At 42.5% G+C, this 24,367-nt stretch overlaps 1 protein-coding gene across 1 annotated transcript; it reads right to left on the reverse strand.

The window, feature by feature from the left end:
* Positions 1 to 555: 555 nt before the first annotated feature.
* slc16a4 (solute carrier family 16 member 4) lies at positions 556 to 23,930 on the reverse strand. The gene is made up of 11 exons (XM_076740407.1): positions 23,674 to 23,930; positions 23,281 to 23,431; positions 21,746 to 21,882; positions 14,433 to 14,565; positions 13,947 to 14,079; positions 13,549 to 13,692; positions 13,178 to 13,339; positions 12,372 to 13,022; positions 7,848 to 8,059; positions 5,567 to 5,660; positions 556 to 3,321 (listed from the first exon to the last, which is right to left on the reverse strand). The coding sequence occupies exons 4-11, from the start codon at positions 14,547 to 14,549 to the stop codon at positions 3,113 to 3,115; spliced, it is 1,722 nt and encodes a 573-aa protein (XP_076596522.1). The 5' UTR covers positions 14,550 to 14,565; positions 21,746 to 21,882; positions 23,281 to 23,431; positions 23,674 to 23,930; the 3' UTR covers positions 556 to 3,112.
* Between the last annotated feature and the right edge of the window lie 437 nt (positions 23,931 to 24,367).

Genomic DNA, 24,367 nt, shown 5'->3' on the forward strand with positions numbered 1-24,367 from the left:
TAAATGCATCTCCTGCAACAAAAACACAAGATCAGATGCCATCAAACAGAGCTCAGTTCCTTATCAGTGGTGTTTGAGACATCACCAAAAGGACATCGAAATTATTTCAAGATATTTCTCAAACATATAGTTCCTTAAAATATCCACATTACTAAGTAAAATAATCCCCAACCAAAATCTAAGTTTAAAGCGTTGAATACTTTTCATAAAAGATTTATTATGGTACAAAATATTCAGTGGTCCTCAATCACAAAAGCAAACGGGTGGTGAATGCAACTCGTGAGTCAAAAGAGCTTTTGTGCATGACTGTCGTTATTGAAACAATACAAAGAGCCTTGCTTAGTATTGTGAAAGTGAGCTGAGGGGGAATAATTTGGTACTAATTGAGACAGCATTCTTTGAGTAGAAGCGTTCCTCTGCCACAAGAGGGCAGCGTAACAAAATACATGTCCATCACTGGAGTCTGGGCTGTCCTCAAGACTTGGAGGCGACTGAATAACGGGTGGTTGAAATCACATAAACTGTTTTTTTTTTTTTTTTTTTTTTTTTTTTGTTACTAATGATAAGGTTCAAGTTGTAGGTAGGTTTGTAATGTGTCTTTGGCTGACATCACAGGAAAGTTAGTAAAGATACAATACAGTACCTTGTAAGGCAAACTGGTGAAAACACAAAAACCTCAATTACATAAAAAAAAAAAAAAGACTCCACAACCAACAGACTTCCACATAAAAACACAATATAATTCTAAGTTGCATTGCCATTAATTGGCCACTTGCAGGCACTGTAAAGGCTCGGCAACTGTTTCCTACCAGTCCAGTTGGGGCACTGTGTATCTACATACGAGGTCGACAACATGACAGTCAGGCAGAAATCCTTGCTATTCAGCGGAGCTCATCGGCTCCATCACCAGTTGCGATCAAAACATTTTGGAAACATACAAAGAAGCAGGCTACTTCTTTCCTTAGCTGGCATCTTTGCTACAGTTTGAATGACGTGCAAGTGAGCTGTTAATAACAGGAACATCTCTCTGTGTGCACTTGCATAGAACAGCTCACAAATGATGAGCTCGGCGCGAGCACTTTCTCATCTGAAGATGCTGATTGAACAGGTGTATTATCATTGTTGACCCACAAAAGAAGAAAGGCAGTTGTAGTATTTAAAAGGTCAAAACTGAAGATTTGAAGAAAAAAATTAAGCGTGCTCGCTTGCACTGAAAAGTGCAGGTGCAAACACTGTAAACAGGATAAAATGCCTTAAGATGTGATTAAAGTTAAAGACGAAGCATTGAAACCGTTTGAACTGTCATCTGAAGTGAAAGGAGCTGAAGCGTCAGTAGAAGAGCTGAAGGCGGTTTAAATCAGATGAAGTGTTGTGGCAGAAAGCGCGTCAAATTTCAACATTTGTTCCCGCTCAGGAGCTGTCCAGGCACTGAAGGTGGTTAAACTGTCAGCTGAAGCATACGAGATAAAAGTTACACTGTTAACGAATGAAGGAAAGAAGTACTCGTCCTACAAGTCAGAGAGAGAGCTGAAGTTTGTGAGGAGTGTCAGTTGGTGGAAATGTCAGTGAAAGCAGTTGAAGACTAAAAATCAGCTGAAGTGTAAGACATGAAAGTAGTTGGAATGTCAAAAGATGCCTTTACTGACTGAGAGTAGGTGAAGTGTCATCTGAAATTAAAGCAGCTGAAATTTGAAAGTGGAAATGCTGCAGACAGTTGAAGTGTGTTAACTGTAAGCAGTAGAAGTATCAGCTTGTTTAGGACAGGAGGTGAAAGCAGGTGAAGTGAGTTGACGTGAAAGAGTTTAAAAGGGTTCCTCTGTGTGAAATCAGTGAAAGCAGCTGAAGGGTCGGTTTATGTGCCAGTGCAGATCACAGCTGACACCTGAACTTCCCACTGCCCTTGAACGCTCCACTGCTAGAAGCCAGTGCCACCAGCACAATCCACACAGTTCACTCCTGAAAAGCTCCCAAAAAGTTTAAAGCTTCAACTGCGATTCCAGAGAAAATACAAGATGTGAAAAGATGGAAGTTAAGTCCTTAAGTACAAAGATACAAGTATGAATGAGTATGGAGGACTACAAAGGAAAAGAAAGTGTTCAAATTTTGAAGTCTGTCCACTCATTTCTATGGGGATAGATGCTGAAAGACAGATATCCACAAGTCTGTAAGGAAGCACAGATGTCCTAAATGAGCTGGACGTTTTGAAGTTTGAACGGTGAGCACAGAATATTAATAATAAAGTTATAAATACGAGAATATGAGTGCATCACCGAAAAATGTTAAAGTTTTTGCACGTTATACCTGGAAATGCTCGCACATGCCATACAATCTACAATAATCATGTTGGAGGAAGAGATACATTTTCTTCTGTTTAACTACTGAAGCAGTTGCTGCTTTTTGGCTTTAAAGAGCAGATTACACATTGTGTCATAGAAGCAGGCAGCAATTAAGTGGAGGCTCAGTATCTCAACAGTCTGCCAGTTAAAGGTCAGAGGAAACGTCATGCAGCATAATCACAACTTTGCCCAAAGTGTGAGTCAGTGAGTACAGGTTTACAGATACAGGTAAAGGCTTCCAGAGAAATCAGGTAAAAGTATCTCTTCATGGATATGTGCTTCCATTAATGTCACCACGGAAAGGGATAGTTGACAGGATTTCGAGCTCAACTGCAGAGCTGAGTTTGTAAAAATGATGTGCAATGACAAGTTACTGCAAAGAGAGCGCTCTGTTGTCGTATTGGCAAAAAGAAAGATTGAACAAGTTATAGGTGCAAAGCTGCTAATGTTAAAATGTGCAGTATGTCGGAGATTATCTTCGGTTTGGATGCATGTACCTCTGATAAGAACAAGAATAGGGGATAAAATATTTTGTAGAACGCTAAAATTTTGGCTTTTTAGTTCAACATAATCATGTATTCACCGTTGCCCAGACTACTGTATGTTCTCAGACGTCTCAGGCAGTTCTTCTCCTCGGCCCGTGTTCCGTTCCTGCTGAAATTAAGGGTCACTTGGGTCCCCACTTTAAGCTGGAGTCCAAGGTCCAAGGTATGCAGGCCTATGGCAAGTTATGAGCATGCTGGTTCAAGATCGAAGGCCTTCCCTGGGTGTCGCTCCTACACAGCGCCGTTCTGTAGGCGGTCAGGGGCGAAGCAGCCGTTGGTCTTACAGCTGCTTTCTGCTCTCTTGTCCCGGGTCAGCTTGTTCCTGGCCTTCCAGCGCTGAGCCAGTGGCTCCATGAACAGCGAGAGGGAGGAGAGCAGATAGCAGAGCCCAGCCAGGTAGAAAGAACAGTCGTAAGTCTGAGTGTAGTCGTACAGGAACCCTGCAAAACACAAACAGTTTGAAGAAGCATTGTGCAAAAATCGTTTTTTTCTTCAACAGTTCGGGGTACAATTCACTTCAACACCACCAGGACCTAGACCTGATCTGGATCATATTTTATGGAGAAAATAGTCTCTAGTTTTCCCTCTGTTGTCCTCTGGCTGCCCTGCCTCGACTCTCTGTGAGTTACAGAGTTTCCTGGTGGACAGACAGGTGGACAGTTCAGCTAGCGGTCCTATCAGCTGACTCATGACTGAATGCATAGAACGTTAGCAAAAATGAACCTGGACTCCAGAAGGTTAACACAGAAAAAAACTATGAAGAAAAATAAGGCACCACTTTATATTGAGGCACTCTTCATCAATTGTAAGTTGTAGCTTATTACAACAAAGTGATAACAACTTTTGGTTTGTTGAAAAATCAATGGAGTTGATGTTTGTCATTTTCTAGCAATTCCTTCATTTTTCATTTTTCTAGCTCTTTAGATGATGAGAAAAAGAACTGCAGAATGTCCGAAGCAAAAAGAATTTATGGACAGTGTATTGATTTATTTTTGAAAAAAAAACATCTTTATTAATCGCTTATGAACATGTATAACTGCCAATTTGATGGAAATGGAAACCCCACTAGTATATTAAGCATCAGTAAATGATCTAACCATTAATTAACTATTAAGAAAGCCACAAGTCACAACAAACGTCTGTATAAAGTTTGTCCTGTCAGAGGGTTGGACCAAAAATGACATGGACATTGGTTCATAAAACTGTTTTTGAGGACACTAACATTTTTTCAAATATCATACAATTAATTTCACCCTTTTTTTTTAAACCCATAATGGATATTTATCATGTAATATAAACTCTTTGTATTTCACATTTGACATATTCACATTACAGCATGGTGAGGGATCACATTTTGAACATTCGTGACCTCAGTGTAAACTATACTGCAGGTGACTCATAACTTCCTGTGTTTCTGTGTTTGTTTTCTTTTCATGATCCATGTTGACATTTCACGTCAGACATGTGAATTGGAGTGAGACACGAGCCCTCGAGCCAGATAAAAAGCGGCAGTGAAGCTGCTGCAGAGGCAGTGAACAGACACTTGCCGATCCTGAAGAGATGGACTGAAACAACAGGAATGTTATCACAACCTGTGGCGTGAAGGAGGGACCTCAGTTTGCCTAATGTCCGTTTCTCACTTGAACCGCAGGCAGGGATGTAAACAGAGCCACACGCTATTTCCGTATCACCCTAAAGGGGGTCATTAGTCACATTTCAACCCCGAAATCCATAAGCTCCTCTAAGGGGATTGCCCAACACAGTGTGCAGGGACCATGTCAATAGGTTCAAGGGAACCCCCCTCTGCTTCCACTGGGGCCAAATGTTAGCTATAAGGTTATTTTTCCTGGAAACATATTCTCAGAAAGGAAAGTGTGGTGAATATACATTGATCATGATGGGGCTGTATTGGCTGTGCCTCTATGAAAGACAAAAACTGGTTTGGTTTGGGAAGATGGTTGATATCTCCATGTTGTTTTTTTTTTGTTGTTTTCATAGCTGACCGAGAAAAGGTGTAGTTGATGTAACAAAAGAACACTGTAATAAAAAACGTATCCCAGATTAGAAACAGCTCTCTAAGACTAACAAAGGCAATCTGCCATCACTTAAAGGGAGTGAGTCAAACCCAGCCATGAACACAACAGTGTTATTCTAAGGGTTAGACTCGACTCACTTGTTGGCAGGATGAAATTTGACCCAGTGACCCCTGTATGCATTTTCGTCAAAGCAACCTGAAAATCTCAGTCTGCACAGAGGGCGGCACTTACTATAGGTTGTTTTTCTCCTGTGTGCTTCAGTTTTCACACTCCACAGTGACCGCAAGCACACAGACGGGCAAACGCACACTTGGAGGCACTGCAAAGAATTTAGGGCCCCATGGAAAAATGTGCCACAACACCCCCCCAAAAATATATGTCCATAAGAATGGCTTATCAGCCCCTTAGCTGGTCCCCCAACCCACTCAGTCTGTTTGAAGGTCTTCTGGACCCCCCCCCCCCCACACACACACACACACACATACAAACCTCACCTTGCCCTCTGTGCAACAAATCACTTTCGATCAGCAACGTCACAGCTACAATTCCGTTCATATGCAGCACACATGTAAGCGTTTGTTATGCATGTGGAAAAGTGGGTTAGCACATGTCTGAATCCTGAAGGTTTTCCATGACGTGATTCACTCACCTGCCAAAGGAGGCCCTGTGAGGCAACCCAGGCCGACAAAGAACATGGAGAAGCCCATGGAGTTATTGAGTTTCTCTGACCCCACCAGGTCTACCTGCAGAGCAAAACAACACATTCAGCCTGAAGCTCTTGACACACCGGGACATCCATCTTCTTTGTTACTTGCGCTCTGAAATGTACAGGTAAGAGTGTTTTGCATGCATTTCTGCACTGCACAAATCACATATACTTCACATTACTACCATATTATAACAAATGTTTTTCAAACCAAACAACACCTGTCAATCAATCTGGGAGTGACAGCAAGTTACGGGCCTGTGTTTTTAATGCTCTCTTGTTTAGTTTTATTGTACTTCTAATGCACATACAACAAAACACCAGTGAAAAGGTGACTTCCTCCTTTTCAAATTATCTAATCTTCTGAGCATGGTTTGACTGGTTCCTTGATTAAAAAATGATCCCAGTCAACATGTAGGCCCAGAGGCATGTCCTGACCTTTGAAAGCGCATCATCACACCACATACTGTATGTCCTCACGTTTTAGTTTTCAGCTGTGATATGACATGATGATACTGGATACTCGCTCCAGTTGGTTGTTCCACCCATAAAAGGCAGTTGGGAAACATCTCCAATGGTGTGCTTCAAGGATATTTTTCCCTTTCAGTGCGTGCCACAATGATGTAATCGAACCACCTTTGCATGATGCAAAAGTCCCAAAGTACAGATACAGTTAGTGTGAATTCACCGTCTTACAGTCTGATACTGAAGGGGTCTGCATGGTTAATGAACGACTGACTGATAATATCACAAGTCAAATGATACTGAGAGAGCGCACTGTGGCACTCTCTAAGGTTACTTCCTAATCTTTATTGATTTTCTAAAAGACAGTTTTCACTTGAAATTTGTTCAGAATTACTTTTACTATCTGCACTGTCCTGTGAGGTAATGTGGTAAAGAGGCCATGATGATATTTCATGCCAAACTGTGACATGTCTTAGACTTCTGAATTTGAAGTGAAAGTCAGGCAACACTCTATTTTATGGATCTGTAATTTTCCAATACCCTTATTGGAAAATTACCTTGAAAGGATTATGTAATTTGGCTGAGTCATGCACAACTGGGAGGCAGCGCAAAGTGAGCTGCTGGTATTTTGGTGGACAATGTGTCTTAAACTTTGTGACGAGAATAGATTTCATCAATCACAGCAATGTACAAAATACTTGGAGAAATAACACACTAATGCTTAAAAGGTAAATAAACTACTCTAATAAAACACTCCCCAGCCAGTAGATGTGTTAAATTTGGCTATAAAAATAATATTTAATGTGACAGAGCAGGAGAAGCTGGAAATCAGTCTGCATTTATTTACAAATGAAAATGAGTGACTCCTGCTGTATGTGTTACCCACAGCTGCTTTATATAGCTGCTGTGTCAGAATCTCTCCCTCAGTTTATTAAATCTCTGCAGTCATCTGAAGACAGAAGAACAGATTTGTAGATAAATTTGCAGCGTCGAGTTTGAGAAGTGCCACGTCGGAGTGCAGCGCCAGCACAGACAGCAGTCCACCATGTTTACCACACTTTCATTGAATCATGTGTCACCTGGCTGCTCCAAAATGACCGCACACACCTCTACGCACATCAGACAGGTCGATTATAACTCTGCATTGTGCTGCTTATGTGGGAGACATCGGATTGCCAGAGCTCATTGATCCTGTGCATCTGCAGGTCACGTTTCATTCTTGAAAAGCATTAGGAAACACATCATGCTGCCCTGCACCAACCAAACAGCATGTTCCTGGAGAAGCCTCTTTCCATTTGTTGAGCTGTTGTCGTCATGTGTTACTATGACTGGCAGAGCTGTTGCAGAGCAATGAGACCAGCGATGTGACTGGCTGAGAGCACATTTATTAATCAAGATAACTTTTGGTCTATATTCCACTTTAGCAAGCCCTTTTGCACTTTGCACTGTTGCACCTATGTGAACCTTATAGCAGGTGGGCTTAGAGACCACACGTGCTCAAAACCTATGGCTTTAAAATAGGGCCCTTAGTCTTTAGATATATTAAATGAATGCTGTCTCCTTTTTTCCTGCGATAAATACCAAATTAGCCCGCTCACTCCATTCCAGGAGCCCTCCAATGAATTTCAAGTTACATATCAGTGATTTTCTATGAAATTCTACAAAAGGAAACCTGTAAAGTGACGCATTACTAAAAATTACAACCCTACAAGCAATGGTACAAGTGCATAGGCATGTTCAGATAGGGTGGTCTCCTTACTAGAACGGGCAGCAGCAGAGCCATGTATCCACCACAGAAGATGGCAAAGAAGATGGCGTAAACCATCAGCAGGATGTAGGAGGTTGCCAGTGGGGAGAGCAGGTTGACGAGGCCGCAGAGGATCAGGTAGGCCTTGTGGTAGTGGTACTTATGGAACAGGTTCCTGTCTGTCACCCAGCCTGAGGCCAGCTGAGCGATGGTCTCTGTGATACCTGCAACAGAGGTGGACAGGTGAGGCTTATGAATGGGTGGAAGTAATATTGTAAGATGGAGATGAGTCTCGGAAGTGAGAGAGAAAGGATTAAACAAAGAGGCATCAAGCTGCAACCTTCAGCTTCCACAGTTCAGTGATTCGATATGGACCCTTAAAATACCCAATTAGAAGATGGATCATTTTGAGACACAGGCTGTTTGTGATAGCACACGTTTTTTCTTATGTGTTCTTGTCTTATTGTTTTTAAATGTATGTGCCCAGAATTCCCTGGAAAGCAGTATTGATACTGAGTGGATTATCCTACATTGTCTTTCAATCATGTAAGGTAAGATGCTCCAAACTGATTCTCAAAGGAAGGGATAAGAGAAGAGAGGCAGACTGTGGAACAAAGTACAATAAAATATTCAGGTAGTTACAGGAAGCTGCTCTTTGGTAATGCAGATTTTGATGGAATCCAAAAGACAACAAGAGCATCGCTGCTATCTTCACCTTCGGATAAAAATGTCTTCAGTGACCAAAAAGCTTCACATTGAACTTTTTTTTAAAAAAGTTTCTTCTATTGGCTTTGGTGGTTCCCTGTCTTTTCCTCTATTGCCACCACGATATTGACATCTCTCTTTTTTAGTTAAATGTCTTCACAACTATTGAATGGACTGAATTTGGTACACACAATCATGACCCCCTCAGGATGAATTACAGTAGTGTTCACAATCCCTTAACTCTTCATCTGGCACCATCATCATGTCAAAAAATCAATACTTTGGTTTATGACTGAGTTCCCATCAGCCTCAGTTGTGCTGAGTTTAGTGCTAATTAGCAAATGGTAGCCTTCCAAAATCCTCAACTAAGAAGGTAAACATTATACCTGCTAAACATCAGCCTGTTAGCATTATTCAGACCTTAGCATCTACCTCAAAGCACCACCATGCGCGCTCGAGTAAAGCCTCACAGCGCTTCTAGCGTAACTATAGACCCTTAGTCTTGCTGTAATGTAGGTGAACCCACTTCATTTCCATTCACCTGCCATGCCACCCACTCCCCTCCAGTCACTAAGACAATTACATGCATAATCCTGGTGGAGCTTCAGTACAAATGCTGATGCAGCAGACCACAGTGGCCAGGGACCGACAGTCCTGACTGCATTTTGAGGTGATGCCTAGTTAATTAGTTAAATGTCAAAGTCAGCCAAAACACTTCATAGTGTAGTTCAAGTGCTGCTAAAGTATTCTATGAAGGCATCACTGCAAAAGTTAGATGCAGGGATCTGTGAGTGTACCACAGATCTTTTATGCAGTAATTTTATGCTTAATAAAAACAAAGTCTGGAGGGAGTGGTCATGTGGATCTATATGTGTGTGTATGTGTGTGTGAAAGAGGGTGGGGCCAAAAAAAAAAAAAAAAAAGACGCCCTGCAGCAAAACACGGGTCTGCATTAGTATAAATGTGACGTCTAGACAAGCCTGTTTCAAGCTGTTCCTGTTGTCTGAAATGAGAACAGGGCAACACCTCCATTTGTTAACATCTGTATCACACTGGTAACAACCAAGCAAACTACTCATTATGCACTCCATCCCATCTGATTGATTGTTTGCTCTGGTCGGGTATGATGACTGGGCAGATATGTGCTGCTCTCTGCTGAGGTCAACTGGAACGCGATAGGCAGTGCGGAAACTGCAGTGGTGTATTGACCGTCGCAGGAATAGCTACAAGCAGGCAGTGCTGAGCCATTGATCAATGAAACAAACTGGTTCTATGCAGATCAGAGTTACCCCTCCTTTGCTCAGCCTCTGCACCACAACAGCTCAGGCTGCAGCCACTAAGACACTCAGCTTGAGCTCAAAACGGATGAAAAACTGCTGAATATGGATGAATTTGCACACAGTGTGTATTACTAAATATAGTGTGCATATATACTTTTACTGTGACTGAAGTTCACATTAATCTACATAAATTAACACACAATAACTGATGATCAGCTACATCTTCACTCTTCAAGGCTCTGAATGAACTTGAAATGAATAAACAATTAAATACCTTGTCAGTGAGCACCTCTGCTTTCCTTACATAACAGAATCTAGTTTCTCTCCTCCGAGGTTAGAGAGATGACATGAGGCAGCTGTGGTGTGTTTATGTGTCCTCCTCTAGCGACCCAAGACAGTGTCCTGGGGTGTCCCCTGCTTGCATACAGACGAGTTGTGAGTTTGTTTGTGTGTTTTAGCCTCAGCAGGTTGGTGCAGGCCTGCAGCTGTTCCTGTTCAAACTCAGCACAATGCAGTTTAAATTTGGCCTCTCCAAGTAGCACCTTCAGCCAACTGCATCAGGGACATTATTAGTTATGTCCATTTCTCTCTGTAGTGCTGACAGGTATCAAAGGTGTGTGTGCGTGCCTCTGGGCATTAGCGGACCACGGGGGGCTTTGCACGGCATGGAGAGATGCCATTTCCTTTGCTTCAAAGAGGAGCAATTTGTCACTATATTAAAGCAAAGGGCTATCAAAGGCATGTTGGTTTTCCCAGCTTCTCTGAGGTTGCAGTTGGCTTGTCTTGCCTCCCCTTTGTACGTATTGCTGCCTCAGTGCTCCTCCGCAAAGTATCAGCCACTTTAGAGCTGGACTCAAACAAAATTGGGAGCCCCTCTTGTCACGACGCCAGCAAATTTACTGTTAGCTGTTGCTTAGCGACTTCAGTTAGCTCCAGTGTTGGTGGCTGGGGGTTGACGAACAGGCTGACCCGGACGATAGTGGCCTCCCTCCCTCAGCCGAGTCAATGGGCCTCTATGACAAGCGCCAGGTCGGGGACAGAGGGACAGCGGGACTCTGGCATGGCGGCTTTGTGGTGTGGGTGGCACCCTGTCTCTCTAGCTCTGTCTTTTTCTCTCTCATTGGGTGCACGTGACCTCAGAATGTGACAGAGCAAACGTGTCTGAGTTGAAAGAATCTGTCAGCCTTGCTGCTTGCTGGCGCTGATCGCTGGCATGAAGCTCATAAATAACTTGACAGACCATCAGGAAAAATTAAGACACCTACAGCATTTCCTCTGGTTTTTGTTGCATCTCCGCAGAACCATTGGAAAGTACCGATACAGCATATTTATCAGTTAATTTGAGAGTATCCAGTGTAACTTTGTACAACAATGTTATTTAACCCCAGTTTTGGCTCAATCCATCAATGTTTCCTCCCAGCTGTGTTTCTTATGCAGGTGTGCATAGTGTTTTCTTCAGACCTCGTTCTTTAATTTTTCCCCATGTCCTCCAGCAGTGGTGCTGTCCAGCTGCTGCTGCACACCAGTGCTGACAAAGGAAATACAGAATTCTTCCAGGCCATCTACACACCGCATTTCAAAACTGCATTTTTTTTTCGAAAATGCATCACTGAACCAGTCCTTCAGGGATTCTAAAACCATTTCCTCAAAAGCCAGAGAACTGATGCATAATTCAAACAATTATTTCACATTGAAGATGAGAAATAATTGAGATGTGATGTAAAAAATGTACGAAATATGTTTAAAGTCAGGACTTGTGTTTGACAGCAGCTTCTCTCACACCCTCTCTCTTTATTACCTCTTTAAGAAAGTGATAACAGTTGTATTTCAGATCATGTAACTCTCATTAGCCTTATCTGAAAGACACCTTTCATCAAAGGTGATACAGTATCTATCTGCAGAGGACTGATTACCAGGGGAGGGATTACAAAACAGAAGCATGTAACTCACAAATGCACAACCCCATCTGGAATATTTTAATTATTCAAGAACTGTGTGAAGAACTCTTAAAGAATCATGTGCACATGTGGTCAGTGGTCAAAATGTTAATGCTGTTTCTGTTCATATGGAGCGACCTCATCAGTGGCATACTGCTGAACCCACCCGGCCTGGCCAGTGGACCAAAGTTCAGCTTTTATGTAAGCACATTCATTACGTAAGACTGCAGAGTCTGAGCAGCTCACAAATAATTAATGCCTAGAAGTTGACTGGGGACTTTTTTGCATTGCTTCTTAAACTCTTGCCTTAAAGAAACCAGGACCTCCCTCCTCTCAGTCACTGTGAAATCCCTGCTGGAAGCCACATTCAAAGACAAACAGCAGCAATCGACTGTGTATTCAGTCCGTAGTCAGATTTCTAAAGAGCGTCAGGTTTATTATTTTAATTTATGCTTTATCCAAATTTCAGACAGTCCAATCAAGATTGGTAGCAATCTTCTCATCTAACTTTTGTTATGAAAGTTAATACATTGTGTGCCCCAAAATGTCAAACTATTCCTTTAAAGTGCATCATTAAAAACGCAGTGGGAACTATTGGTCGATGTGTGCCTCACCTGCCACAGAGATGATAAAGGAAGCGTCCATGGCATCAATGCCCAGGGTTCTGGCACGGGCAGACAGGTGGAAATAGGGGATGAAGTAGGCCAGCTGGCTGAAGACCAAGGACCAAGTGTAGATGCAAAAGAATGGGTCCTTTAGCAGGGAGAAATCCAGTACTTTGGCTTTTCTGACGGGCACCTCACTCGGTGTGCTGGCATGTGAGGGAAATCCAACAATGGTGGACCCATTCATGCTGCCATTGAGCTCCGTGGAGCTGTCTGGAGTTGTGGGTTTACACTGGCTCACGTCATGGTGGGGCTCATGGCCATTCACACCATTCAGGACCAGTCTGGTCAGTTCAGGGTTCACTGACTGGTCCTGATGTCCCTGAGTACCTTGGCCTCCCAGGTTCTCAGTGTCCCCATGAGGGGCAGGAGGGGAAGAGCATGAGTCTGATTTGGAGATGCCATTAGACAGGTGAGAGGAGCCGTTCAAGCAGCTCTTGGTGTATTCCTTCTCTGAGGAACTCTTCAGGGAAACTGCAGGGCTCTTTTGGATGGGACAAGAGGTAGGGTTTGACACAGGAGGCTTCACATTGATGGGTCGCAGAAGCATCCCAGAGGCCACCAGATTCAGCATGAGACCGCCAAGAATTAGCATTGCCCCTGTTTCGGACAAAGAGAACTCAGGACCTGAAATGTTACCTTGCACTGTATGAGCCATATTTCTTCTATATTTTCTATTATGCAATGTGCACCAGATCACAGAAATGCATTAGGGTGTGACACTGTCTGCTCATTGACAGATATGTCCTGCCTACCTTGCCAAGCATACTGGTCCAGGAGCAGCTGAGTGAAGGGAGCAAGGGCAAAGGTCAAACCCATCCCGGAACGCCCGATCGCATATGCTGTCGCCAGCCTCTTTCGGAAGTACAGCGCCGTGACCACTGAGAAGGACTGGTATAGTAGTGCAAAACCCATTCCTAAGAGGATCAAAGAAGGTTATCTTTAACAAACACTCTATCTTTCAAAGGAATGTGAGCAGACAAGAATGAAAAGGAATTCACAGCTGACATAGATGCCCTCATGCAGAGGATGACCTTGGTTCTGTTTTGCAGTTTCAGAGTCATCAGGGATACAGCAGGTGTCAGTCTTATTGATATCTTTTGGCTTTCCACATATTTCTACTCACCAACTATCACTCCCATGCTGATGTAGAGGAACACCACATTGTTGGCAAAAATGCTCATGAGGAAGCCTCCACTAACCAGCACAGCACCGGCGATGGAGGTCACCCTGGTACCAAGTTTGGCACAGGCCACAGAGGCAATGGGTGCTATGAACGATGCAGAAGAGGAAGCACAAAGACAAAGAATCTCAGATTTTTGCATTTTCTACGGTTCAACATCAACATCACGCAGGGGATACGTGGCTCCAAATGGTGACATCTTTACTCTGGTTCTCAGAAATTGATCAGGGAAGATGCAATTACACGTAAGAAAAACCTCTGAGATATTATTGTCTAGTCTATGAACTCAGTGCAGAGCTGTGTAGGTGATACAGACAGAGCTGACTTTTCATGATGCAAACCTCCAGACAGACGTAGACTCGACATGATGGAACCGATCCAGCTGATGCTCTCTGCCGAGCCTCCAAACTCATCTTGAAATGCCACAAAGAAGATCCCAAAGCTCTTCAGTGTTCCCATCACAAGGACATTTACCTGTGGGCACACACACACACATGCAAATAAGAGAAAGAGATCAGTGCCAGCAGAGACTGTATGTGTGGTAAATCAGTAACATTTTTTCAGGCTTAATTAGTGTCCTTGTTACAGGATGAACTCAGTGAAACACGCATGAAGAGACCCAGAAAAAGAAACAGTGGCAAGCATTTTGCCGGTGTAAGTTTTATCTTTTCACCACTATCTAATGAGAACTTGTTGAAAAAGACCAGAAGCCACATCATTGCACACAATATATCTGCTTTTGATCACAGTACACAGGAAAACAAGCAGTTGAAGAACCATTGTTTGTTTGACAGATGAGGGATCATGAACAAAAGAGGAGGACCAACCAGGAAGCAATGCAGCACCACCATCCAGCCCCAACCTCCATCTGGAGGGTCCTCATACTGGATCTCTTTTTCCTTCTCTTTCTTTGTGGTCATGGCATCCTTCCTGAACAGGTTCATGGCTGCCTTGGTTTCACTAGGAGAAAAAAAAAAAAACATCAATAATTTAAAAATCATGCATGCACGACATGTTTTCATGTAGGTTATGTGGATACTAACGCTTAGCTTTTCTCTGTTGCATTAAAAGGAAGAAGATTCATTTGTATTCTGTGAGTGAATCTTCATCTCTTCATTTCAATGTAACAACAACATCAGCACAGCAGTATGGAGTATGTTTGTGAAGAAAAAGACAAGCAGGCTCTTTCTCAGAAAGAAAAGCTTGACTGTTTTCTAAATAAAACTAGCTGTGATATGATTTTCTTCTACCTTACAGTGCTTTTGTTTAAGCAACTTTATAGAAAATTGCCAACCAAAAAGTCCAATCACTTTGAACCAATCAGCCATCTGAGACAACATCTGTTTGACATTGTTATCATTATGTCGAGACACAGAGTGATCCTGTAAGGATAACGGACAGTAGACAGTGATGCTGCATGAACTTCTGAAGTCACTGAGCTGTGAAACAGGTCAGTTACAGTCCAACTAAACCTGGTTACTTTTCCACCTCTTTTGCTCTTATTACAACGGCTGCACCGGACTGAATGTCTCAACAGTGTTTACAGTGAGTCTTTCTATGTGGTAGCAGGTGCAAATATTGTGTATTTCGAAGCTCCCTGTCAGCATGTGACAGCATGTCCTCGGCATGATGGGCTAAAGTTTGCCGTGATGATGATGATGTTTTAACTTTGTCATGTTCCGGCCCAGAGGCCAGTGCCAGGATGCAGTTATGCTGAGTTATCTGGATGACTTTGCAGAGTAAAACCTGGAAGCCCAAAGTTATCAAGATATCTCAATTCTCTATGAATGTTTTAGTCATATTTGGGGTTTAATTATTTTGGATGCAATGACTGGAAGCTACAGTAGTAACTTTTCCTTTCATCCTTTGCTGTCACAGTAGCACTTTTCCTGTTTAAATCTTTGTCTTGCACATGTGATCTTGTAAAAAACCTATGTCAGAAACCCAGTGAAGAGCATTTATGGTCAAGAAATGTGGCTGTTTGAACCAGGTTTCTTCTCAGCTTTTTCCCTGAAGGTACCCTGTGGAGTTGAGGACCACTTAGAGAGCAACAGAGGAATGTTTTTAAGAGTGGGTCCCCATTTTGTTAGCATCTCCTGCGCACGCACCAAGATGCAAGTGCAGGCAGGCATGCACACTGCCGACCTCATACAGAGTCTTGCCAATGGTTTCACCCTGTTCCACAATTAGTAGATGTCACGAGTCAACGTACCAAGAAAGGGAGACTGTTAGCAAACGAACAGGGATATAAGTGTAGATTTTAAAATCTTCCAAAAAATCAGGTTTGCAAATGCATTATGAAGAAGGAAAGACATTATATATGTTCATTAGGTCACAAGACACACACTGGGTGTTCAGGGCAGAAACAGTCAGAATAATCTCAATAAATACAAAAGAAAAAAACTCAACAGGGTTCCTTCAAGGAAAGTTGGGTTACAAATCAGAAGAAGCAGGTTTGCAAGTAAACACACTGATGGTTTATATAAGATAATGCACATGTACCAGCACATGCAGACGTGGGTCAAAGAAGGTGATAATGGATTACTGAGTGCATTGATAATTAAATGTTTTTTTAAGTGAATGTCATGTCTGGCATGCTCAGTGTTCTGGTGCACATGTGTGTCCACACGTGTGTTGATTCCATATGGTATATGTGTAACTTATGAAGTTAAGACTTAAGCCGTAAGACCTCAGCTTTGTGAAATGAGCCTGTGCTCCTGCAGTGAGGGGATTCAGCAGCAACCTGTTCATGCCTGTGCCGTGAGCCAACTGTACTGCAGTTTGACTTGGCACCCCAACAGGCAACGTGTGAATTAACTGTGAGCCCTTCTTGCTTCCAAAGGGTGCTTATTGAATTTGTGTCAAGTACTGTATCGAATGAGCCTTTGTGTATCCATTATGAGCAACAACAGTGTCAGACTGGATAGTTTGGGATCATGTCTAATGAAACACAACGTCCAGAAAAACACGAGTCCGTGTTAAGACTTTAACTAGAGTTCAACATTGAAGAAAACTTTTGCAGCTCTCCACAGGGAGCTGTTAAGAAAGGGCATCCACAGCTGGATGTGAGGCCGGTGTTGTAGTTAGAGATGAATCAGAAGGGCAAACAGCAGCAGAGATTGCGTAATAGAGTAATAGAGTTTGATGCCTTTAACCACACTGGTGATGGCAATAAGCAAACTCAGCTATTTACTGTACACACATACAGTTTGTGCTGTGTACCAATCATCTGCACTTTAAAATCCTGCAACTGTTATTTTGCTATTCAAGAATGATTATTTACAAATGGCATAGTGTAAGTCAGTGGACTTGATAGAGCTTCTTCATTTGATAGTTTTCCTCTTGCATTAATAAATCCTAAATGACAGCACTTGCTTGTACTGCATTAAGCAGATTAATGCTGGTCTGTCCTGAATTCAGATGGTTTTACATCAGGTAACCTCTCCCTCTGGCACATTTTACCACTCTGTGGTTTTTCCTCTGTGATTGTCTGCCTTCTGTGGAGCTGAGATCTGAAATCAGCCAGTGCTCAAGTCTAAAGAAAAAACAACCTCTGTGTGCTGATGAAGATGTTGATGCTGATTCAGCAATAAATACACATCTTTTTAGTTAAGCTTAGTCATGCTTGAGCCCCACAAACTTCCACTGTGCAGATGGGACGTGTATCTATGAAGATGAAGCATCATGCAGGGAAATGAGCTCCATCAAACGGGAGTTTGAAAAAAAAAAAAAAAAACCCTACATGGTGTGAAACTAATTAATTCGTTATCTATTATCTATTCCATTATATATTATCTTCACTAAGCCGTGTAATTAATGCATGACAGCAATGCTGTGTAATATTTTACAAAATAAAGTGATGACACGCTACATTTCCAAACACAGTGCATCGTTGTTTCTGTTTACTGACAGACTCACAGGTCAGAGCTGAACAGTGAACTTGGACCTGCCGGGAGACCACACCGAGCAGGAAAGGCTTGAATTCCAACAGGAGGGACAGTGAATATTTGTAAGGTTAAAGTGTAATGTGACACATACAGACAGATAACTATTCACAGTTACATTCACACCAGTGGACAATTTAGAGTTTTCAATTCACTGCGCGAGGAAACAAACACAGTTCAAATCTATATGGGAGAACACGCAGCCTCACAGACTGGGCCATCCTCACATGGTCTTTCAACCCGTGCTAGCATTGACATATATGTGTGTTTTACTGAAATATTCCCTTGTTTGATACAAGGAATCAACATTAAACACGGGTAGCTGTGAATGTAGCTGTAGTTGCTTCTTTGATGCTCTGATCGAAGCCTAAGCTTGGTTTTACCTAATGTCCTATAAATGGGAATAATTGATTGATATGAACTGTCTCTGAGAAATAATACTTCAAAAAGGAATGTGGGCCAGGGGCATAAAGTAGAGGGGTCAATGGCCCCTTCCCTACGTCCTACCCTCCATCTTCAAACACTCCTGTGAGCTTCGCTACAGACATTATTGTGGTGACAAAATCACCGCAGGACAGCATTTTGCCAAGATGACACACACACAGACTCACAAGATGAAAACAATACCAGTCATGCTTTAGCAGCTGGTATTTAAGGTGTGACACATCTGTAACCAGTTCCCGAGACTGGGTGTGTCATCAAGCTTAATTAAAATGACTGAGAGGGTCAAAATAACCTGGATTGAATGTCTTTTAAAACCTGCCCTACTTGCAGCGACACATGGCGATCATGAAACGCAACCGAGCCTCAGATGCAAAGAGAGCCTGAACAAAGGAGAAGGAGAGGGCGTAGTAAACCTGTGTTTATCACCAGTCTTTTGTAGCCTCCATCACTAACTCAGCCTGACTTAGACATGTATAAGAAGCCGAGACCAAATTAGGCAGAGAGCACAGAGCGGATTAAAAGGGGAATGAATTGGGCCAGTGTACTGTGGGGAAAGTATTTCCCCCCATGTGCTGTTCACAAGTTGTCCTCAGAGTGTGCTTGAGTGCATGTTTGTGAATGTGCTGGGGGTCCGAGGGTTTTGAGCGATGGGGGATTGGAGATCAGCGTTTCGCAGTGCGGTATTAACTCAATGTTACTGCACACATCCACCAGGTGATTCTCTCTCAAATGTTTACATTGTGTGTCTGGTCTAAGTTTAAAAAGTATTTCCTGTGGAAACGTCTCACAACAGCCAATGAGATACTGTTCACAGACACTTTCACTTCCACCTTGTGAGAGCCTGATTTATGAGTCTGGACTGGACAAAGTGAAAGCAGAAGTCTTAAAGGGGTCCTGTGGAGCTTTCTTGTAAACAAACAAAAGTTTCTGTTTACATTCAGTGTTATTCACCAAAACACACTGTTTGTATCCTTGAGCTCTAACAAAAGTGTTGAGTGCATTTCCTCCTTCATGAAACATTTGCAAAGCCAATTCATTGAAGTATTTTGAATCCAGCATTGTTTACATTTACTAGCTTGCGGTCTCTCTTCCCTTTGCCCGCACATTGCAGCATATCTTGGTGTGTCAGCGCCAACCGCTGATCTGTGGAATTGTGTGAAATCGTTGGCAGAAATGTGTACTTGGCATTACCCGTGTGTATGTGCATCAAAACAAAACAAGGACTCACTTATAGAAAATAGCTCAATAGCTCCACTAGGGGTCAAAAACTCCACAGGGAACCTTTAAAAAAAAGTCTCCAGAATAGTTGCAGCATAATAACATGACCACAATCCTGCCCGCTGCTGTACTTGGACATTCATCACGATAAAAGAACTAGTGAAGCAGTTAAAAAGGCTATCATGTATTACACAAAGAATTTCACGTTTCCAATCGGACACAAACTAATTTTCATCAACCAATTGTTCACACTCCAACAAGCAATTTTCCTAATAATTAGGTCTGTAACATTCAAACAGGGGAAGCTTGGATGAATATTTTGATACATAATTTGTCTATAAGGTTGCAATTTCTGCAGAAAAAGAACCAAAAAAAATGAGTCTCATTTATATTGTCATCTATAAGTATCCAAAATCTCAATTTTCTGCTCACTACAGAGAAAACTACAGTGTTATTCTACAAGTCTATCATAGAGGGAGAACTGAATGAGTGAATGAGGGAAAGATTTCCTTTCACCTGCACTGACCTTCGCTGAAATGATGTAAGGAATGCAGAGGTTCACGCTATCTGCTCATGCTGAGTTGGTCTGCAACTGTTTGACCGTTGAATCAGTTTGGAGGTGAAGGCAGTTTCTAATCTTTGTTTTGAAAATTCATCATTCGCCCAGATAAGACTGTCTGAAAGCGATGAAGTGGAGAGGCGAGAAAGAGGGACAGCCGCAGGAAAGCAAGTAGGTCACAGAGCAGACAGGTTCGCAGCCAAAATTACAAATTCAACATCAAAAAACCCAAGATGTCAAACAGAAGCTACTCAACAGAACGCCTCCAGTCTGTCACACCAGTATTAAAAGAATCCATTTGTAAGATAAATTAAATAAAATGTGAGCTGATGTTTTTCCTATACTCTAATTTTGTCTGAGCACGCAGTCAGTCAAGAGCACAAAGGCTGGTTTCACTGAATTGCCCCATCGTGTTCAGTTAATTGAGCACAGATGAATTCACTTTCACACCATAAAGTATCAGGGAGCAGCTTAATCATCCTGGACAAAATTTCTGATCCACACACAGAAGATAGTGCTTTTATACAGGAGAAGCACAGAAATACATTACAGGCCATTACTAAAGAAGACATCTGCAACCAGACACAGAGGTGGAATATCACACTGACAACTTAGGAAGATATCTGCTTGATTTGTGGCTCCGCCCATGTCTGCAGCCAGACATGGGCGGAGCCACATATACCTGATGTTTTGCACCTCGGTAGGCGGGGCCTATTTCATCAGGCCTGAGCTGTGACACCAGGAGAAACAAGTAGAACATAGTGAGCTCAGAGCCTGCTGTTCTCCAGGATCCATGTCAGACTACAACGACGAGATCAGTGTGTCTTGTTTGGTCTCTGTGATTGCCATTCCCTACGGCGCGTGTGCACACACACACACACACACACACACACACACACACACACACAGCTTTGGAGATCAGGGGCAGCGTGTCATAGGTTTAGCCAGCAACACCATGTAGATGTTGTTCTTGTGTGAGTTCTTATTAATTTTTCATTTATTATTAGTTTTGTTCTAAGGTGAAATTTAAAGAATCTTTTACACAAAGCAAACCTTTGTGATTGTTGCCCTGCAACCAAGAATGTCGGATGATAATGTTTGATAGGAACGTCTTAAAAGTAATGGCCATTACAGAGACCAGCTTTTCATTAAGAACAGCAAAACTGCAACAAAACCTCAATAAAACCTCTCCTCACTATTCATTCAGCATAACTCAGGCAGGCTTGTTTATTGGTCAGGAGTCCTGCTACGTTACAGCTGCTCTGAACTGTAGGGATTCAGTTTTCTTGAAGGGGACACTCTGAGTGTCAGCATTGTGTGCAAAATACGTTTTAGGTGAACGATTTCATAAGTTGAACAAATTTGAAAAAGGATTACCAAAACGCCACAGAGGTAAGTGAATGAGTTGCACAGTGGATATTTCTCCAGCAGGATATTACAGTATGTACAATCCTGATTCTAAAGAAGTTGGGATGTTGTGTAAAATGTAAATAAAAACAGAATGCAGTCATGTGTTCACAAAGTGGTGAACCTCGCTCCATCCTCGCTTGTGAATGACTGAGTCTTTCCAGGATGCCCCTTTCATACCCAATCATGATACTATCAGCTGTTACCAATCAACCTGTTTACCTGTGGAATGTTCCAAACAGGTGTTTTTGGAGCATTCCACAACCTTCCCAGTCTTTAGTTGCTCCTGTCCCAACTTGCTTGAAACATGTTGCTGCATCAAATTCTGAATAATCATATATTTACAAAAATAAAAGGATTAGCAAATGATCACATTCTGTTTTATTCATGTTTCACACAAACTTCTTTGAATTGGGGTTGTAAAATAATGTTGGCAACAAATTAAAATGTGCAGTTACACACCAGAGTAATCATGCAAGAGAGGAATGAAACTGACAGGTGATCTCTGTGTGGCAAGGATTGAGCATCAGCAGCATAATTCAAAAGACAAACCAGCATGTTGAGTTACCTCTTAGACCGATTTGGTAGTTTGCCTGAAGGCTCTGGAGGTGACGAATAAACTCAGGAGTCCTATTCTCTGAGTGTCATTCTCAGGTTGGTTGAAGGGCACTTGTAACTATGGCGGCATCAAGATTAGTGTTGCACCTGCAACAAGAAGAGAACGACAAGTAACAAGTGACACAACCACATGAGGGTAAAAAAGAAGATAGAAATCAATGCAGGTGCACAATCACTCTGAAAGCAGAGACATAAGGAGCGCTCGGCAGACAACAGTGTGGATATTAGACAGGAACATTCTGTATTGACAATATTCTAAATCTATCCAGGAGTTGTTCAGACGTTTCACTCTTATACTAGAAGCTGAGCCTTGTTGTGGCATGAGCGGAAAAGTTATTAAGATTCATTGTCTGGGAACCTTCACAGAGATGACTGTAAACTTTGACCTGCTGCTGGCGCCAGAGGTAAAGGCAGGAGGTCACAATTATGTTTCATCCTCCGGCGATCAACCAGACAGTTGTTGAGATATTTCAGGCCAAACTGGTGGACTGACCCACTTGACTCAAAGCTTAGTTGCACAAGTTTGTCACATTTGCCCTCAAACTGACAAACTAGTGTTCCATACTCCTTAACCTCCAAGAATCTGGGATTCTGTAATTAACAGCACATTCAAAGTTTATGTACGACTTCCATTTTTTCTCTATTGCTTTTTTTTTAATTGAAGTGCATAAAGATAATATGCATTAGATGAGATATGTAGCAATAGCGCTTCAGTCAGCAGGCTGGCTTAACATATAGAGTGTGTAGTGCTGAGAAGAATATTGCATTGTGCTTCCTCCACAAATCAAATTAGCCAGATGCCCCCCTCAGTGATTTCCAAGCTCTCCCCACATCCTCACTGAAGAGGGTGCATCAACACCTGCAGAAATGAAGAGAAGTCTATACTGTGTAAAAGTCTGGAAAAAAAAAGGGGTAGTTTCAGAATACACACATATTATCTGCTGACGTCACTGTAATAGCTTCTTCATATACATGTATACACATGCACATAGCATGACTGCAGAGCAATGGTTGGTAAAATGATCTCCCCCTGCAGCGTTATTGTCTTTTAATTTAGCATGTAAAAGTTTCTTTTAAACTCTCTAAACACGATTGCAGAATGTAAAAGTTTGCTCACACAGTGCAGACCAGAGATGAAAAGTCCTGTTCAGACTATGTAAGTGTGTATTTTAATCCTACCAGGATGGGTTTTGTAGCGTTAAAAGGCTCAACAACATGTCACTCACTTAGTAAACTGTCAGGATTGTGGGCATGTTCCAACACTGCCTATTCTGTACTCTATTTGTTTCATCCACCAAGGTAATACAAATTCTGGACCCTCCAACTATGAGCACAGCACAGTTATGAGGGGAGCCAGTCGTCAGTCCTGAGGAATTGTGGGATTATGTAGTAAATGCAGAGTGTTGAGCTGCAAGCTTTTGGCTTAGTCCATGGAGGCATATGCAAAAACCGTATTACCATGGGGAGAAAACAGGGAGGTCTCACCGTGTGCAGCAGTGAACGACCTGTTATCTTCGCCTCACAGGCCTGTTGCATCGCGCCCCTCACTCAGACCAGCGCTCGATCAGGCAGATGCGAGAATCCAGGAGCACTGACACTTCAGCGGTGTTTTTCAAGATGTCATCTGCGTTGACAGCTGTCAAAAAGAGGCACGAATCTGCACTGACGCAATGTGGGTGAAAACTTTTACAGGCAAAGATAACTTTAGAGGATTTCTTGTCCTTGAAAAAGTTTGCAGTGACCAATATTTCACCAATAAAGAAAACGAATGACAATCTGAATGGAATGCTTTTGTTCAGTCATCTCATGTTTTAAAAGGATTACTGATTTATGTAAATGCGCAAAGAAATAATTAAAATAAGAAGAACAAGTCCATACCTGAAATCTCCTGCAGTCCTCGACGCGCTTCTGTCCTAATTTTCATTCAGTTTAATTTGACGCGTAATTTGGGGGTTTCTAGCTCCGGAGTTGTGCGTCCCAGAAAGGCGTGCGCGTCACCAGTGTGAGACTTTTTGGCACAGAGAAATTGCTGCGGGGCCTTTTTCTCCGATGATGAGCGTGCCATAACTTCGCCTCTATGAGCGAGTCCCTCCGAGCGGCATCTCACATTTCAGCCCCAACATCGCTGGCTGGCTGTGCTGAGGAGCCGCAGAGGGCAAAGCCTTCACTGAGGAGAGCCACGTGACCGAGACGTAGCAGCGAACCTCATCTAAGGGCTCAGAGGGAGGAAGAAAAAAAAAAAAAAAAAAAAGCTCTGCGGTCAGGACATCAGACACACCGCAGACGTTCCTCAGGTCCCAGTTAAAGGCAGTGCGCCACCAGGACGCACTGCGCCTCCATCTGCGCAGGTTTTCTCAACAAACCTGCAAGAATTCCTCTGATCATCCAGAGTGAAACCAGCATCCACCTGGTCCACTCCACCTCTTTCACGAACCTATAGTCTGTATATGATTGAGGTGACTTCAGTGTCTTCATAGCAGCTAAAATCAATGATTGCAAAGCTGTTTTTCTTTCTCTTTTTTTTTTTTTTTTTTTTTCCATTTCTGGGATGACTTTCATCCAGCTGCCAAAG

Source organism: Chaetodon auriga, chromosome 10, assembly GCF_051107435.1.
Source record: "Chaetodon auriga isolate fChaAug3 chromosome 10, fChaAug3.hap1, whole genome shotgun sequence".
Taxonomy (NCBI): domain Eukaryota; kingdom Metazoa; phylum Chordata; class Actinopteri; order Chaetodontiformes; family Chaetodontidae; genus Chaetodon; species Chaetodon auriga.